This window comes from Chelonoidis abingdonii, chromosome 1 (assembly GCF_003597395.2).
Source record: "Chelonoidis abingdonii isolate Lonesome George chromosome 1, CheloAbing_2.0, whole genome shotgun sequence".
In the NCBI taxonomy this organism is placed as follows: Eukaryota; Metazoa; Chordata; order Testudines; family Testudinidae; genus Chelonoidis; species Chelonoidis abingdonii.
Window position 1 is genome coordinate 359,127,076 of NC_133769.1, and position 15,821 is coordinate 359,142,896.

Below are 15,821 nucleotides of genomic sequence, written 5' to 3' on the forward strand. Positions count from 1 at the left end.
TCAAACTGCTTGGTGTATGATTACCTCTCCCAGCCTTTTCTTTCCCAGACTATCAGGAGCTACAAGTGCTGAGGGGCTACAGAATAGTCTCTCTATTGAGGGAAAAGACATTGCATTACAGCTGCCCACTGGGTTATGCAAACCTGACGTACGCAAATACGTACTTATGGAAAAAGTTCCGTAAGCTAGAACGTGGGGGTGTGGAGGGTGGGTATATGTTTCCGACTTACGCAAAATTCGAGTTATGCAAACCGTTACGGAATAGAACGCTTGCATAGTCAGGGAGCATCTATATACAATAGAAACTCTCCAGCTGAAATTTAAGGCAATGTTGATGAGATTTGAAAGGAGTCCTATACAATTCTCTTTGGGAAGGCTGATAGCCATAATATGGGCCCTCGGTGTCTGGAATAGTGTAAAGTGAGCGTTAAGAGATTAGGAATAAACTTTCTCCACAGCCTCATTGAATGCATATTGTTACATAATTATCCATTGTGTGGAATTACACCTTCCCCTCAAGCAGTCAGTGTCAGAAACAAGATACCAAGCGAGATGGACCACTAGCCTGATCTAGTATGGCAATTTCTATTTATTTTATTTTATGTGTGAGTACTCTAACAAAGTTTCAGAAGGCCTGGCTGGAATTGGTGTGAGAGGGGAGGGGTGGCGGGATGCGAGACAGAAAGGATTGACATTTCAGAAGAGAGGGATAAAAGGGAAAATATAAAGAGCAATTGTAAATGTTTTGCCTGCTGTCAGATTTTGCTAATGGCTTTAAGTCTGTTCCTCATTCCAGAGAGCTACATGTCCAAGAACTCTGAAGATGATGAACCAGCAAAGGAATCAAAGCAGTCTATTCGAAAACGTAGCCGAAGTACAGACGAATACTCAGAAGAAGAGGAGGAGGATGGGGACGAACCAGAGGAGGGGAGACCTGTCCGCAAACGGCTGAATCGAATTGAAACAGATGATGAAGATAACTGCGACAATGCGAACAAAGATGCAGAAAAGCCTGCACCTCCAAATAAGCCATCAGCACCTCATGCTCCTCATGACAGCACCAAGAAGCCCTGCTACCGGATAGAAAGTGATGATGAAGATGACTTTGATAATGTAGGCAAAGTAGAAAGCCCATTGGACTACAGCCTCGTGGACTTGCCTTCCACCAATGGACAGAGCCCAGGTAAAACTATTGAAACCTTGATTGGCAAACCAAGTGAGAAGACTCAAGCCCCCAAGGACAGCACAGCCAATGCCAGCCTGGCACCCAATGGGACGGGAGGTGGGCAGGAGGTAGTAGGGCCAGAGGAAGAGGAGGATGAACTTTTGAGAGTGACTGACCTTGTTGATTACGTCTGTAACAGTGAACAGTTATAAGACTTTCTTCCATTTTTGTGCTAATTTATTCCACGGTAGCTCATACCAGCGGGCCAGTTATTAAAAGCTGTTTTATTTTTCCTAGAAGACTCTCCACTACAGTATCACTTTTTAGAAGCAAGAATTTCACCAGTTCTGCAGTCTTTCTGTGAAGTGACCAGTTTTGAACTTTGAAGATGAATTGCTGTAAATTCCCTCTTAATTTTTTTCTCTCCTTCCAAGTCCATGGTCCTGGGTAATTTCATTCACAAAAACCTTATAACAACAAGAGATTTGTATATTTTTGACTTTATATTTCCTGAAAGCATACAAATTTGTTGAAACAGGTGGCCTGTGAAAGCATTCCAAATCGATCAGGGCCCAAAACGTAACTGGGGCAGGGGGCAGTGGGAGGCGGGAATGGGGGCGTGTGTGCAGAAGCACTTGTGCTTTAGCTTTTTCATAGGAGATATATATTATATTTAAATGTTCACAACTTAGATTACAATTTAACAGACAGTTTAAAAATTAATGTCTCTACTGTTGCATTTTGTGAGTTGTAGGTTAACATACATAGCTCATTTTAGTAACCACCTTCATGAAAGCAGCTTGATTTAAGATTGGAGATAACCACAGTAAATAAAGAGGCCAAGAAAGTACAATAAACAAGAACTCTAGTATCCATTTTGACTTGCAGAGTTTCCTGATAAACATCCTTTAAAGTGTTTGTACAGTAAAGTGTACTGTAATGAAGTTTTGACGGTCAAAACATGCTAGCAATGAATTTATAAAACAGTTTTTCCATACATTTTTCATCAGACGGCCTTTAATGTACAGTATCTGGTGGGAGGGAATCTGTGTGAAGTTAGTTTGTAAATTGAATGATACCATGTGCGTGCTGTAAACTTTTCACAGATGCCAGAACCACTGTATAAAGTAACTGCCTGGCCGTTTGAGTTTTAAATCATCTATCAGAGTATTTTGAAAGGAATACGTTTGTACATACTGCATTGACTACAGGATTACAGCACATCTGATGATGGAGGGATTTTCAACAAACCTTGACTGGTCCATTCGTGCCCCTAATATCTACTTCAAATTGAAGTAAACAAATGGAGCAGTTTTCCTTTTGGAGGTTTTCTGTTTTGGATTTGTGTGTTTCTGTTTTGATTTACTTATCTGCCTGGATGTACTAGCAGGTTTTGAATGTAGTGTTGGCCTTTGGCCATTAGAATTTTCTTAAAATACATTTTAATAGTTGTCACGTGACCAACTGATTTCAAGAAGGCAGTGTTTCTGGGAGAAAATGCTTGACTCCAAGACAATATCTCATCACTTTGAGTGGCATGTACTTTAGCTCAAGTATACAGATTTTTTTTAACAGTTTATTTGGCACATAATAGACAGTGAAGCTGAAGTTTGTTTTGGATAGCACTCAGTTTTCTCTTCGCTCTTAATTAGGATGTAGGCTGTAAAGTTTATACATGTTGTAGCCCACAGCTAAAACATAGCTGCCAAATCTTGAAATCTGATAAGGTCACATCTATTAAACCTTTTGCGCTGAGATTTGGATTCCTCCCCCCTCCGGTGTTATGTCCATTGCCGGCAATGGATGCACCAAATTTGCTGCTGGCACCAAGGAGTGAATTCTCCTTCCTACCCCCACCCCAACCTCCTCAATGTCGTATTGACTAGTCAGTCAGTAGTTAAGCACTTCTGTTTCATTGTAATAAAACTGGCATTAGGCCTTTACTAAATACCTCTCTAGAAAACCTAGATCCAAAAATACCTACCTTCTAGCCTTGAAAGTTTTTGTTTTTGTTTTTCCCCTCTGTCCATGTTAGTTCTGTAGAGCCAACTGCATTAATGTTATTTCATTGGGATTCTAGCAGTTCATATATCCTCATGTATAAAACTAAAACCATCAAAGATGCAAAAGGTTAGGACCCACTCATCATTTGCTATGGTAAGCAAGATTTGTGACTTAAGAAAATGAGAATTCACTTTTTCTTTCCAAATGAGTTTATTCCCTTTGAATTTTTAAACAAATAATTATTTCCACCATGTCAATTGATAGTTAACAGGTTTCATTAACAGATGTTTAAACAGGGTAGTGCGAAGAGCCACAGAAGTTAGAAAGTGTTCTTAAAAGCATATGTAGCATTTTAAGCTACTATACAGTATATGCTTTTTTTTTTTTTTTTGCTTAGGTGATGCAACAGTGTAGTGCTGCTACATTTCTAATATACTTGTATTTAAAATGATGAATGACATGTGGCTCCCATTTTTCAATGTTAGTAACTGTGCATTTTTAATATTTGCAGTGCAAACTGTCTAATTCACATATGCAATAGTCTGCGCAGCCAAGACTTCTGTTTTGTTTAGGCAGTGCCATAACCCTTTTTGTTCTCTGACTTAGCCTTTTAGTATCTGATCAGTGCTGTAGCAAACATTCTTGCTGAAGCATTAATTCTAAATTATAGACATAAGTGGGCAATTAATTTCAATGTAAGAAAAATACAAAAGAGTTGAAAGTATTGGATACACCAACCAGAGAAAAAAATCAAATATTGTGTCTTAATTGTGGGAATGATGTAAAAGCAGACAATATCATGAAGTTCAGTCAGAACACTGGAACAGAGGATCCAGTCATTTTTCAGGTACTGTCAGTTCCATAAATATATACATGATTTTGATGCTGCTATGGAGCTTTACTTCCTGTATGTCAGTTTTGTAGATTGACCTTCTATCTGATTAAGAAAAAGTCCTCTCTGGTGTTAATGTCATCCCAAAGAGCCTAAGCCTGAAACCTTTACACAGGCAACGCTCCCTTTTATATCAATGGGAATCCTATCTGAGTAAAGACTGCAACATTTGGCTCAAAGAGAGGGCTTACATTTTCAACCCCATCCCAATCCCCAGTTTTGAAGATTTTCTGCTTGCTGGGAAATGTATAGTATCTTATTTGGGAAATGGCACTTCCTGATAAGAGCACAAGTGACCCCTGGTCAGATGGTAAGAATATTTTCATTAGTCCACACTATGGAAATGTCTTTCAGTTGATTTGGTGTCATTCGCAGATTGTGTTCTACTGTAATCTTGGTAAGGAATGAAGTGCAATGTTTTTGGATTATGTTAATGTCCACAATGAATACTAATCTTCAGCTGTTGATTAAGTTAATTAGCAAAAGATCAAATTTTAGAAACACAATAGAGACTTGCCTTGGGTTATTTTAACGGAATAGTTCCAACTGGAAAAGAATAAGCAGATATCAATCCTATATGTAAGGATTTGATTGCACAAACAGCTACCCATCAGGTTGTGACTAAAAGTTGCTATATTGCAGATTTTTAAATTGAACATTGTTTAGTGCAGAACTGACTGGGAAGAAAGTTAATTAAGTGCAGTTTAGGTTTTAAGCAGCACTGGAGAGGGGAGGAAGCTACAAACTGAGGGAATTAAATGAGGGATGGAACTTTCTAATCCATTTCACAACGAGAAGAGTGATATTTGCTGGCTTGCAAACCACATGTATGAGCGTTGGTGTCAAAAGTGTACAGTAAATTCACTTCACACAAAATGGATGTGATGGATTACATTAACAAAGCCCGTAATATAGTAAGAACTTTACCATGGCTGTTTTTGTCATCTTTGATTCTTCTCAATGAGTGTGTTCCTGGTTTTAAAAAACAAATGTAGACACAGTGTATGTCTCTTTGTTTAATTATGAGTACAGGAAGATCAATACTAAACAATGAACTCTTTGAGCATTTGATAGTTGAGTCAGAGTTGTGCACATTACATTACGTGAACACATTAACACATCTTTTCTTTATCTAATGGCTTTTGCATTTTAACTGCACTTGAGAAGACTATTCTTTTGCATTAAGGTGCCTCAGTTGCTCTTCTGCTAATGGAGGTTGGACTATATTCCTTTTGCTTCTGTTTTGTCTTCACTGTGTCTGAACTCCTCATGAAAGACTGACCTATTCAGAGAACCTCAAGGCAACATGTATGTTCATAAAAGAAAAAACCTTTGCATGGCAGTCCATTTTGTTCTAATTTATCTTAGTAACTTTATCGTTTAAACTAGGTGACTATCCGAATGCTGTAGTAGTTCAGTAATTCTAATAGTGCACTGTCAGGGTGTCCGTTAAAAACCTCTGTTTTTCAGGCATTTCTAATTTGGCATTGAAAGCTCTTCAGCGTGAAGGCTTGGCCCAACAGTCACTTCTTTTTAAATTTGCTTCCAATCACATACTTTCACAAACTACCTTTCTTAAAACTAAACAAGATAAAGGCACCTGTTTTTAAAATCTCCTCTGTATACAGTAATTAAATAACATTTTGCAGTCATGCTAGTCCAAAAATGGTCTGATCAAGATATTTGTATCAACTGGCTCCAAATGGCAAAAAGTGATTGTGGCACATGTGCAGTGACTACTGTTCACAGGTTTGTATTATAGATTTAAATACACAGGATGCATCCTATGTGCGTATTTATGTAAGAACACTTCCAGTTCAGTGGGAAAATAAAACCTTTTAAAAAATGTATATAAATATTAAATCCTTCAAACAAAAACAAATCTTTGCTGGAAAAAAATATACTGAATGGAGGTGGGGAGAAAGAAAGCAATTCATGTTAAGTAGTCCTGGTCTGCAAGTCCTGACACACAAGTGCATCTATGGAACTCATTAAGACTGCTTTTAGGAATACAGGTTTGCAGGATTAGGGCTAGAATTCTTGATGCAATCTAGGAAATCCTGGCTGCCAATCTTGGCTTTTGTGTTTAATCCCTCATCTGAGTTAAGGGGTGGGATGTTGCTTTTAACTGTTCTGGAAGTCAGGAAATATGAAGTGAGCAGAGAGAGGCCTTAATTTTTGTTGAACTAATGTTTGCAATATGTATTGACCTAAATTTTCAAAAATGATTAATGATTCTGGATGCTTCCATTTTTGGGTGTCCAGTCGGAGACATGTTGAAGACGCCTGACTTTTCAGAAACTGCAGAACACTTCCTTACTGAAAATAAGGCCACTTTGAGGTGTCTCCCATTGGACAACCAAAAATCTAGACACTGAAAATCATTAATCTCTTTTTGAAAATTAAGTCACTGGCTAAGCTCTTATTATAGCATCAGTATAACTGCCTGTTTGAATGACAGAACTCCAAACAGCAAAAAATAAGGTTGCATGGGTAGTGAAATACCGTATATACTCATTATAAGCCGAATATTTTTGGTAAAAGAGTGACTCATCAAAGAGCGGGGGTCGGCTTATAAACAGGTCTACACCAAAATTTGATGATTTTAAACTGTATGGAATCATTGAATTGAATATCCAATACAAGGATTGGCAACCTTTGGCCTGCACCCCACCAGGGTAAGCACCCTGGTGGGCCAGGCCAGTTTGTCCGCTAGTGGGAGTTGCGATTGGCCGAACCTGTGGATGTGGCAGGTAAACAAATTGGCCCGACCCACCAGGGTGCTCACCCTGGCGGGCTGCAGGCTCAAGGTTGCTGATCTCTGATCTAATACATTGTAGTTTTGTTTACCTGGAGCATCTGCAGGCATGGAGCCCCTCAGCTCCCTGTGGCCGCGGTTCAGCGTTCCCAGCCAATGGGAGCTGTGGGAAGTGGCACAGGAAACGGCGAACCGTGCTGGGAATGGCAAACTGCAGCCACAAGGAGCTGAGGGGCTCCATGCCTGCAGACGCTCCAGGTAAACAAAATGTCCCGCCCGCCAGCGGCTTACCCTGACGGGCCAGAAGCCAAAGTTTTCCAACCCCTGAAATATAGGGTCGGCTTATGAAAGGGTCATACAGTTTTTGCTGTTTTTACCTATCCATTTGGGGGGGGGGGGTCGGCTTATAAATGAATGGGCTAATGAAGGAGTATATACAGTAATTGCCCAAAGCTTCAGAGTAATTTAACTTATTTGTACATTCCAAAAAATTTATATTGCTTAGAACAACACTTAAATTATGTACAGTTTCTGAAGAAAAGAGTAGAACATTCTAAAGTAGATAATAGATTTTTACAATTGAGAATGTAGTGTAAAGGCTCCAGACGCAATTACAACTATAAAAAGTCTGACTACCTGGGTTTTTAGGTATCGCTCTGTAACTGCTTTGCACCCGGTACCTGTTCTGAGCAGTAGAGACAAGGGAAATGCAGGCAGAGGGGACACATTGCTTAACATTGGTATTTGTGGCTGTAAATATTTCTCTGATTGCTACAAATAACCCCAAAGGTTACTAAGTAGAGCTGAGATATCAGAGGGGGAAAATGTTGCTCTGTTTTTTCCAGTTTGTTTACTATGTGCATTGGATAGCACTTTGTGTATAGTCAGCCTCACTCTTTCTCAGGGCTAGTAAGAAATTGTTTCCCCCTGTCGTTTTGAGTGGATCTTTCAAATGGCAGTACGGGACAGGAAGAAAAAAATAGCAAAATGTGATTGCACACTCACAGCCATTTGCAGAAGGAGATTCAGACAGGCAGAGTGTTGAAACAATTTGTAATTCACTCTTAAAAACTGACCATTTCAAATGGACTCTGCCCTCTAAGACACTGAGGTTGACACCCTCTTGACCTCATTCCTATCCCCTTTGAGCAGCTGCATAAAAATCAGTGTGTGTTAGCAAAACTGGGTTCCTGCAACGGATGAATGAGTGCTAAAGGGTAGGTGTGGATGCAGGGTTTTTTTGGAGCAATACATTAGATATTATAACACTGTTTGGTTTTCGCACAATCGGATGGAGGCCACTCTGTATGCTTATCCCTCCTCTTATGACCCAAACAGCTATATTGATTTGTAATATTTAGCTTAGCCTGTTAGGATGTAACAAGTTGTTGTAGCCATGTTGATCCCAGGATATGAATGAGAAACGGTGGGTGAGGTCATATCTTTCTTTGGACCAACTTCTGTTGGTGGAAGGTACAAGTTTTCAAACTACATAGAGCTCTTCATTGGGTGTATGAGCTAAATACAGGTTGGGATTTTTGTTTGTAGTTAGTCCCAACTTTTTAGCTCAGGCACTCTGCTTCCTTCTCCAGACCTGAAGAAAAGCTCTGCAGAGCTTGAAAGCATGTACCTTCCACCAATAGAAGTTGGTCCAGTAAAAGATACTATCTCACCTTGACACTCTCAGGACTTAACAAATGACTCTACAGGAAAAAAAGTTGTTTTATTGAAAGCCGTAATAGGCATAGTACTGGCACACCATTTATTAGCTCGATGACTTAAGGTTCTTAATAGATATTAATCTGCTACTAAAGTTAATGTGGTAGAAAAGGAAATCAAATCATAAATCTTTTGTTTTTAATTTCATACTCATTACATTGACTCTGAAATCTTGTATAGTGTCTTATTCTTACAGTACATTCATTAAAATGATACTTCCCCCTAACTTGCATTAAAATTCTTTTAAATGCCAATGGTTGCTAATTTCTTACTTGTTTCACAGCCCTCCTTTATAATACATAGCAGCTATCATATGCTAGTTGACTGATTTCAAAAAGTTTAATATCACTATTTTAGTGTATAATGGCTGTCAAATGGGCACGTTCTGTGTGTTTATACCTGATGTTCATGTCTCTATTCACTGTCCCAGTAAATTTAATACAGATTGCTTGCTAGCAGAATGGTTGTTCCAATACTCTGTGATGATTAGATCAAAACTCCCAAATATGGTCTCTTAAATTTTAAGATATGCTTACATGAAATACAGTTTTTGTCTTACTTCTGTGTGCTGTTTAAATGTTTGCAGAGAAACCTATAGTTCCTTAAAGTTTTTATCTCAGATTCACTGATGGCCTCATTTTTGTTTTATCTTACTCTTCAGAGGTAACATGGTAAATTTCAGAAAGCTTAGCAGCTCTTTCTAGAGTTTAACCCTTGCTTTGCTTGAGTCCTGAACCTTGATTTTTAAATCTTTCTATGAAATCATGGCTTGCTATATTTTGAGGGGAAAGGACTGCGGTGCACACACTGCATGTGTTGTGTGTGTGGAGGGGGGAAAATATGTTGAAAAAACTGGAAGTGTAATTCTTGTTGCACATAACTAGGTTAGTGCTTTCACTGTTTTGTTTCCCACCAGTAATTTCACCTGCATGTAAAACATGATACATTAAAAAATTAAAACGAAAGTCATGGTGGTCTCAGTGCTCAAAGGGGTTAACTGCGGTTTAATAACAGCTGATGTTTTTAGATTTGCAGTACACAACTGTTTAAATACTGTATTCCTTGTAAATGAAGTAAAAAAAAAAAATGTTAAGGCTGGTGCCAATATTTTTGTTAATGAAATGTTCATTGTTGTCTCTCACTACAGTCTGGTCAGAACTCTTTGTGTATAAGCTGGGCCTGAAGCCATTTTATAGCTTGTAGGCCTAATTGTGTAACTTTTTCTTTCATAATGTTTTTGTTATAATATCTACTGTCATTTCTTTCATATAAATATGACATGTAAATTGTCATAATAAAAAAAAATTAAATAACTTGATGATGTACAAAGTATAATATGTCTGGGAGAAGCAGGTTTGCTTTTAATTTTCCTGGCACCTAAATAGCAAGGAGGGGCTTCTTTTTGTCTGACTTTAAGGTAGATAGTGGAAAATGGCTGCTGCAGATCGGTCCAGCCTTTGAAAGTGACATTTGTTTGGTTACAAGTAGCAAATTATGCTGTTTCTCTTACTCAGTTCAGTCTGTGAGGTTTTCTCTTTGACCAGCAGTTGACGACAGTGAAGACATTTGAAATCCCTATATTTTGTATAGCTGCGCTTGACTGGTCTTTGCTATCAGTTTTCTCTGTATTCTATATCTTCTAGATATACTATTTTAAAAAAGAAATATAGGGCTGTTCTATTAGTTGATCCAGAATGGCAAATTGGGAGAGTAGCTTCTTAGGGCCACATTTTTATAGGTATTTAAATGCCTGGTGAGATTTTTGAAAAGCATCTGGGCACTTACCACCCCTTGAAAGCAATGAGTTTTAGGCACCAAATTGCTGAAAATCCCAGTAGGTGCCTAAATATTTTTACAAATCTGACCCTTATTGCTTTAGCTCTGCTGCCACCTGCTCTTTGACTAACTAAATCCATGTTTATACAAAATCATTGTCGTCGTAAGGCTTAAATATTCTCCTCAAAGTGAGACATCGAAAGCCAGTCTGTCAACAGAGCCTATCAGACATTTATGGGTGCCTTGGTCAGGGCTTCACAATCTCCTAGATCAGAGTTCAGTAATTTGATTGTAGAGGCAGGTTAAACATAGCCTGGAAAAGGTTCAACTTTGCTGAGACCTGGAGAATGTTGGTGCTTGGCAAGAGGCCAAAGCACCTTAAAGAAACATCTGCAATTAAAGGTCCAGTTTAGGAAAGGAAACACATTTGATAATTCCTTAAAATCATGTTGATGGCAAGTAAATTGATTGGGACTGCGGGGAACCTTTAACATTTGTAATGGTTTGGTTTTTTTCATGATGTGGTTTATGGAGGCTTTTGGAAGGGGAGATCCTGGCTGAAACCTGTTGCTTTGTTGGAGTACTGGGAGGCAAAGGAGGAATAGACCGAGTAAGCGGTACACAAAAATGACACTCAGTGATCCTACATAGAGTTCCAAACCAACTGGATTTTGCCAAGCGCTGACACAAGTGGAAGAAACGCCTAAACGTACAATAGTTCTTCTGCAGTACAGTGTGGCTATAGCAACCCTAATAAGAGTTTAATACAGGAAGGGAATCATCTTGAATTTGAAAGTGGAAACATCATTTTGTATGGACATGGAAGAACCAAACTCATGCATATGAGAAGAAAAATGTAGGGGATACAGATAAATGGTAGATTCTCAAGGTAGGCAGAGTAAGCTTTGTCTATGCAGTTCTGAGTTGGAGACAGCATGCGATTTATGTGATGCTGTAAATTGGCTCTGATCACTATGTATCCACTTGCCTTAAGAACTTCAGCTTTGTCTGCCGTCATCTACTTAATGGTGCAGCTCACCTAGTGGTGAAAGTGGTAGGGTTCAGTGTCTCTTACCACAGCATTATTGTGGTTAAAACACCTAAGCCATGTCTATGCTACAGCTTTCACCATTTTTGTTACTGATAGAACTGTACCACTGATGAATTACAGCCATGAACTTTGTATAGACAAGGTTTTCCAGGTGTCGTCAGCATCTCTTGAGATGGATCACTGCTTTTAGCCATAACTTACAACCAGCAATATGATAGCCAAGCCATACAATTCCAGGCGCAAGGCTCTGAAGCTTTCAGATGGGACTGCAAGAGCTCTGCTTCTTTGTTCACTTATTCATGCATGACAAGAGGTGCACCTGGGCTGAGCCAAGTCCTGCAGAAAATATTAGAGCCACTAACTGTGACAAATCTAAAGAGAAATGTATTTACAGCTTCTGGTAGCTGGTCTGATAGGTGCTTATGGCAATGGAAAATCATAACATTAAGAAAAGGAGTTTCTTCTTCGAGTGCTCGTTCACGTCCATTCCACATTAGGTGAGCAAGCGCTGCGTGCACCAACATTGGAAACTTTTTTTCCTTACTGGCTCCCGGTGGACAGGCGGGGCCCCCGCCAGTGGCACCACTGTGCCGTGTATATATACCCCTGCTGGACCGACCCCCTCCAGTTCCTTCTTACTGTCTGTGGCAGCATTAGAACAACCTCTTGGTCTCATAAGAGAAGCAATCCTTTAGCCTTAGCTGTTATCAGTTAGTTAGCATTTCATTATTGTTGGACACTTAATAGATTAGGTGCTTGGAGGATTCTAGCCCCCAGCCTGGGCTGCGGGGCATGCTGCAGCCCCACGGATTTAAGGCTTGTGCCACGTGCCACAAGCCTATGCTGGTTAGTGACCCCCACGACTCCTGTCTGCGTTGCTTAGGGGAAGCTCACCAAACAGAGCAGGGTAAGATTTGCAAGGCCTTTAAGCGGAGAACAAAGAAAGAGAGAGACTTTCGCTTAAAGCAGGTGTTGATGGAGGCAGCGATGCAGCCATCGGGCCTGGAATACCCAACGCTGGCCCCAGCCTTGTTGGTATGGAGTGCCCCAGAGCCGTCAAAAGATGTGGTACCAGCCAAGCACCGCAAGCCATCAGCCCTGGGACACCAAAGTAGGCCCTGCTCATCCTCCCTGGTGCGGTCCAAGGCAAAACTAAAGGAGGGGCGCGGACGCTTCTCACAAAGGAGACCAGCACTATATCAGGCCCGGGGTACCGGGAAGAGCGGGATGGACACTGCATCGACTTTGGCACTGGTGGTACCAGCGCCACAAGTCCCACCGAGTCCAGCTATAAGTGAACTCAGTGAAGGCGAAGGGCTCAAGGGCGTAATAGATCAGCCCTCCACACCTGACACCTTTTGAGGCTGCAAAAGACCTCATCAGATTGTTGATGGCGAGCCCCCTCCCGGCCAGGGAGAAGTCTCCGGCACCCGGACCCAAGGTGTCGTCGAAGGGAAAGCCAGCAATGGTGCGCCCTTCGAGGACATTGCCCTGGCACCACTCCTGGCATTGGTCCTGGTCGAGCTCCGAGTCTGTGGACTCCCAGTTACCCTTGACTCAGAGGGAAGTCTCGGTACTGGAGGCGAGTCAGCGAACGGGGTTAGTGCAGGGCACACAGCACTCCCCGGCGCCGCCCTCCGCCTCCCCCCATGAGACTAGCATCAGGAGGAGACAAGCCAGGAGTCGCCAAGGGCTCAGGAACATCGGTACTGGTCCAGAGAGCAGCAGTACCGGTCCCGTTCCCAATCAGCAAGAAGCCAGTCGTCAGCCTCCCGCCGACACAGATCGCCGTGGCACTCATGCTCGGCATCGCCAGAGTCCAGTGCCAACTCTGGCCGATACAGCTACCTGCAGCGGGCTCCGGACAGCAGGGAACAACAAGCTGGTTGGTAACCACAATGGGGACCACCAGGGCACAGGCCTTTCTGGACCCCTTGGGCCTACCACCAGCATCCAGGCCCAGCTACTCAGTACAGCGGTTCCGGTCCCTGCACCGAAGCTCTTCCATAAGGGAAGCTACAGTGTCCAAGCCACCTGCAGCCTCGCCGAGTGAGAGACCGGGGAGCCCAGCACCGTACGCGGTGCCGCCCCAAGGCCACCAGCCCCAGCTTGAGCCGGAAGCCCCTCCCCTGGGGGAAGGGGACCAGGGAGACCAGCTAGAGGAAACTGAGCAACTGCTAACTATCTCGTCATCTCCAGATGAAGCAGTAGCAGGCACGGTAGTAACAGGACCTCTGCCAATAGACCACAAAGCCCACCAAGACTGCTACATAAGGTGGCCCATAACTTGGGGTTGCAAGCCGAGGAGATGGTTGAGCAGGAGGACCCCATGGTGGACATTCTGAGCCCAGAAGGTCCATCCAGAATAGCGTTCCCTCTCATTAAGACCATTCAGTCTAATTACATAATTATATGCAGACCACAGCATCCAGTGTCCCAACAGTCAAAGGTGTGGAGCGCAAGTACTTCGCCCCATCAAAAGGATACAACTTCTTGTTCTGCCACCAGAGCCCATGTTCCCTGGCAGTCTCAGTGGTAAACGAGAAGGAGCGCCATGGGCAACAGGGGGCCTCCAGTTGAGGATTGCTAACCAGGAGGCCATCCTCAACAGGCATAACTTCAACTCCTGAGTGGCGGTGGGAAGTTTAAGTACAACCTCCCACAAGGCTCCCAACAGGAGTTCACAGCCCTGATGGAGGAAGGCAAGGCTGTGGCAAAAACCTCCCTCCAAGTGTCCTTGGACTGAGCAGACGTGGCAGCCAGGACAATTGCGTCGGGTGTGGTCATGCGGCACTCAGCGTGGCTTCAGGAGTCAGGTCTGCCACTTGAGGTCCAGAATTTGCTCCAGGACCTCCCCTTCGAAGGGTCCGGACTCTTCTCGGACCAGACGGACACAAGGACTCTAGAGCTACACTCAAGTTGCTGGGTATGCATACCCCGGCAACTCAGAGGAAGCCCTTTAAGCCACAACCTCCTCCCCAGCGCCAGTACCAGCCTCGTCCTCGACAGAAGCCTTACCGCAGGCAAGGCGGAGACTACGGGAGGCAGCGCAAAAATAACAGCAACTCCAGTAGGCCAGGCCAGAGTCAAGGCCAACATAAATCTCAGCTGGGCCCTAAACTAGGCTTTTGAAGGTGCGCTGAAGGACAGCGTACCAGATCAACTACCGGATCCATCCCCTTGTTTCCTCAACCACCTGTCACGCTTCTCCCGTGCGTGGTCCAGCATTACGTCGGACCGTTGGGTATTACGCACGGTGCGAAGCGGGTGCATGCTACAGTTTTTCTCCCTGCCTACCCCCTTCCCCACCCCTCTTCAGGGACCCTTCTCACAAGCATCTCTTAGAAAAGGAGGTTCGCTCGCTCCTAGAGGCAGGGGCGGTACAGATAGTGCCTGTACACCTATTCTAGACCTGCATGGGCTCAACAAGTTCCTGGTCAAGGCCCGGTTCCACATGGTTTCTGGGCACCATCATCCCTTCCCTGGATCCAGGAGACTGGTACGCTGCCCTCAATGTGAAGGATGCATATTTTCATATCGCCATCCACCCAGCGCATTGCTGATTTCTGCGCTTTACCGTGGACCAGGAACATTACCAGTTTACGGTTTTACTTGTGGTCCCACAGGTATTCACAAAATGCATGGCGGTAGTGGTGGCATTCTTGCGGAGGCAAAGGATTTGAGTTTATCCTTACCTCGATGACTGGCTCCTGGTGGGTCGGTCCGAAGAAGAGGTTTGGGCCCACATGAAGACAGCATTGAGTCTGGTCTACAAGCTGGGGCTCCTGGTCAACGTTCCCAAGTCCATTCTCGTTCCAACGCAGAGAGTGGAATTCATAGGGGCGGTCCTAGATGCGGTACAGGCAAGGGAAAGCCTTCTGGAATTGCGATTCCTGGCCATTCAGCAAGCAGTGAACTCCCTGTGCCAGTTCCCCACTACAACAGCCAGATGTTGCCTGCGGCTGCTAGGCCACATGGCAGCTTGCACACGTGGTCAAGGATGCCAGACTGAGACTCGGGACTCTGCAGACTTGGCTCATCCATGTATACCGCCCAGACAGGGACCCCCTAGACTTGATTGTGGCAGCCCCGGGGGACGTGCTGGACTCCTTGATGTGGTGGTGGTCCCAGACCATGGTTTGTAAAGGCATCCCCTTTGCCGCACAATAGCCGGAATTGACCCTGGTAACAGACACGTCAGACCTCAGATGGGGGGCTCACCTGGGGGACCTCAGGACCAAGGACATGTCGTCAGTGGCAGAGCAATCGCTCCATATCAAAGTGAAGGAGGTCAAGGCAGTTTGTTTAGCCTGCCAGACCTTTCATGCCACTCTGAGTGGTCACAGCGTTACAGTTCTGACAGACAACACGACCGCCATGTTTTACATAAACAAGCAGGGCGGAGCCCGTTCCTCCCTGCTCTGCCATGATACTCTCCTCCTCTGGAACTTTTGCA

General features: G+C 43.3%; 1 protein-coding gene across 6 annotated transcripts in view; it reads left to right on the top strand.

Moving 5' to 3' along the window:
* Positions 1-15,821, top strand: part of RSF1 (remodeling and spacing factor 1) — a 161,557-nt gene that overhangs the window by 140,389 nt on the left and 5,347 nt on the right. For 3 of the 6 annotated variants that reach the window (XM_032770875.2, XM_032770874.2, XM_075061799.1), the window contains exon 16: positions 797-1,547. The exons of 1 other annotated variant lie outside the window; for it this stretch is intronic. In XM_032770875.2, the coding sequence (XP_032626766.1) occupies positions 797-1,377 (581 nt within the window). In that variant the 3' untranslated portion in view covers positions 1,378-1,547. Of the gene's footprint in view, positions 1-796; positions 9,848-15,821 lie in introns of those variants that run through there. 2 more of the 6 variants (XM_032770877.2, XM_032770876.2) reach the window with 2 other exon arrangements.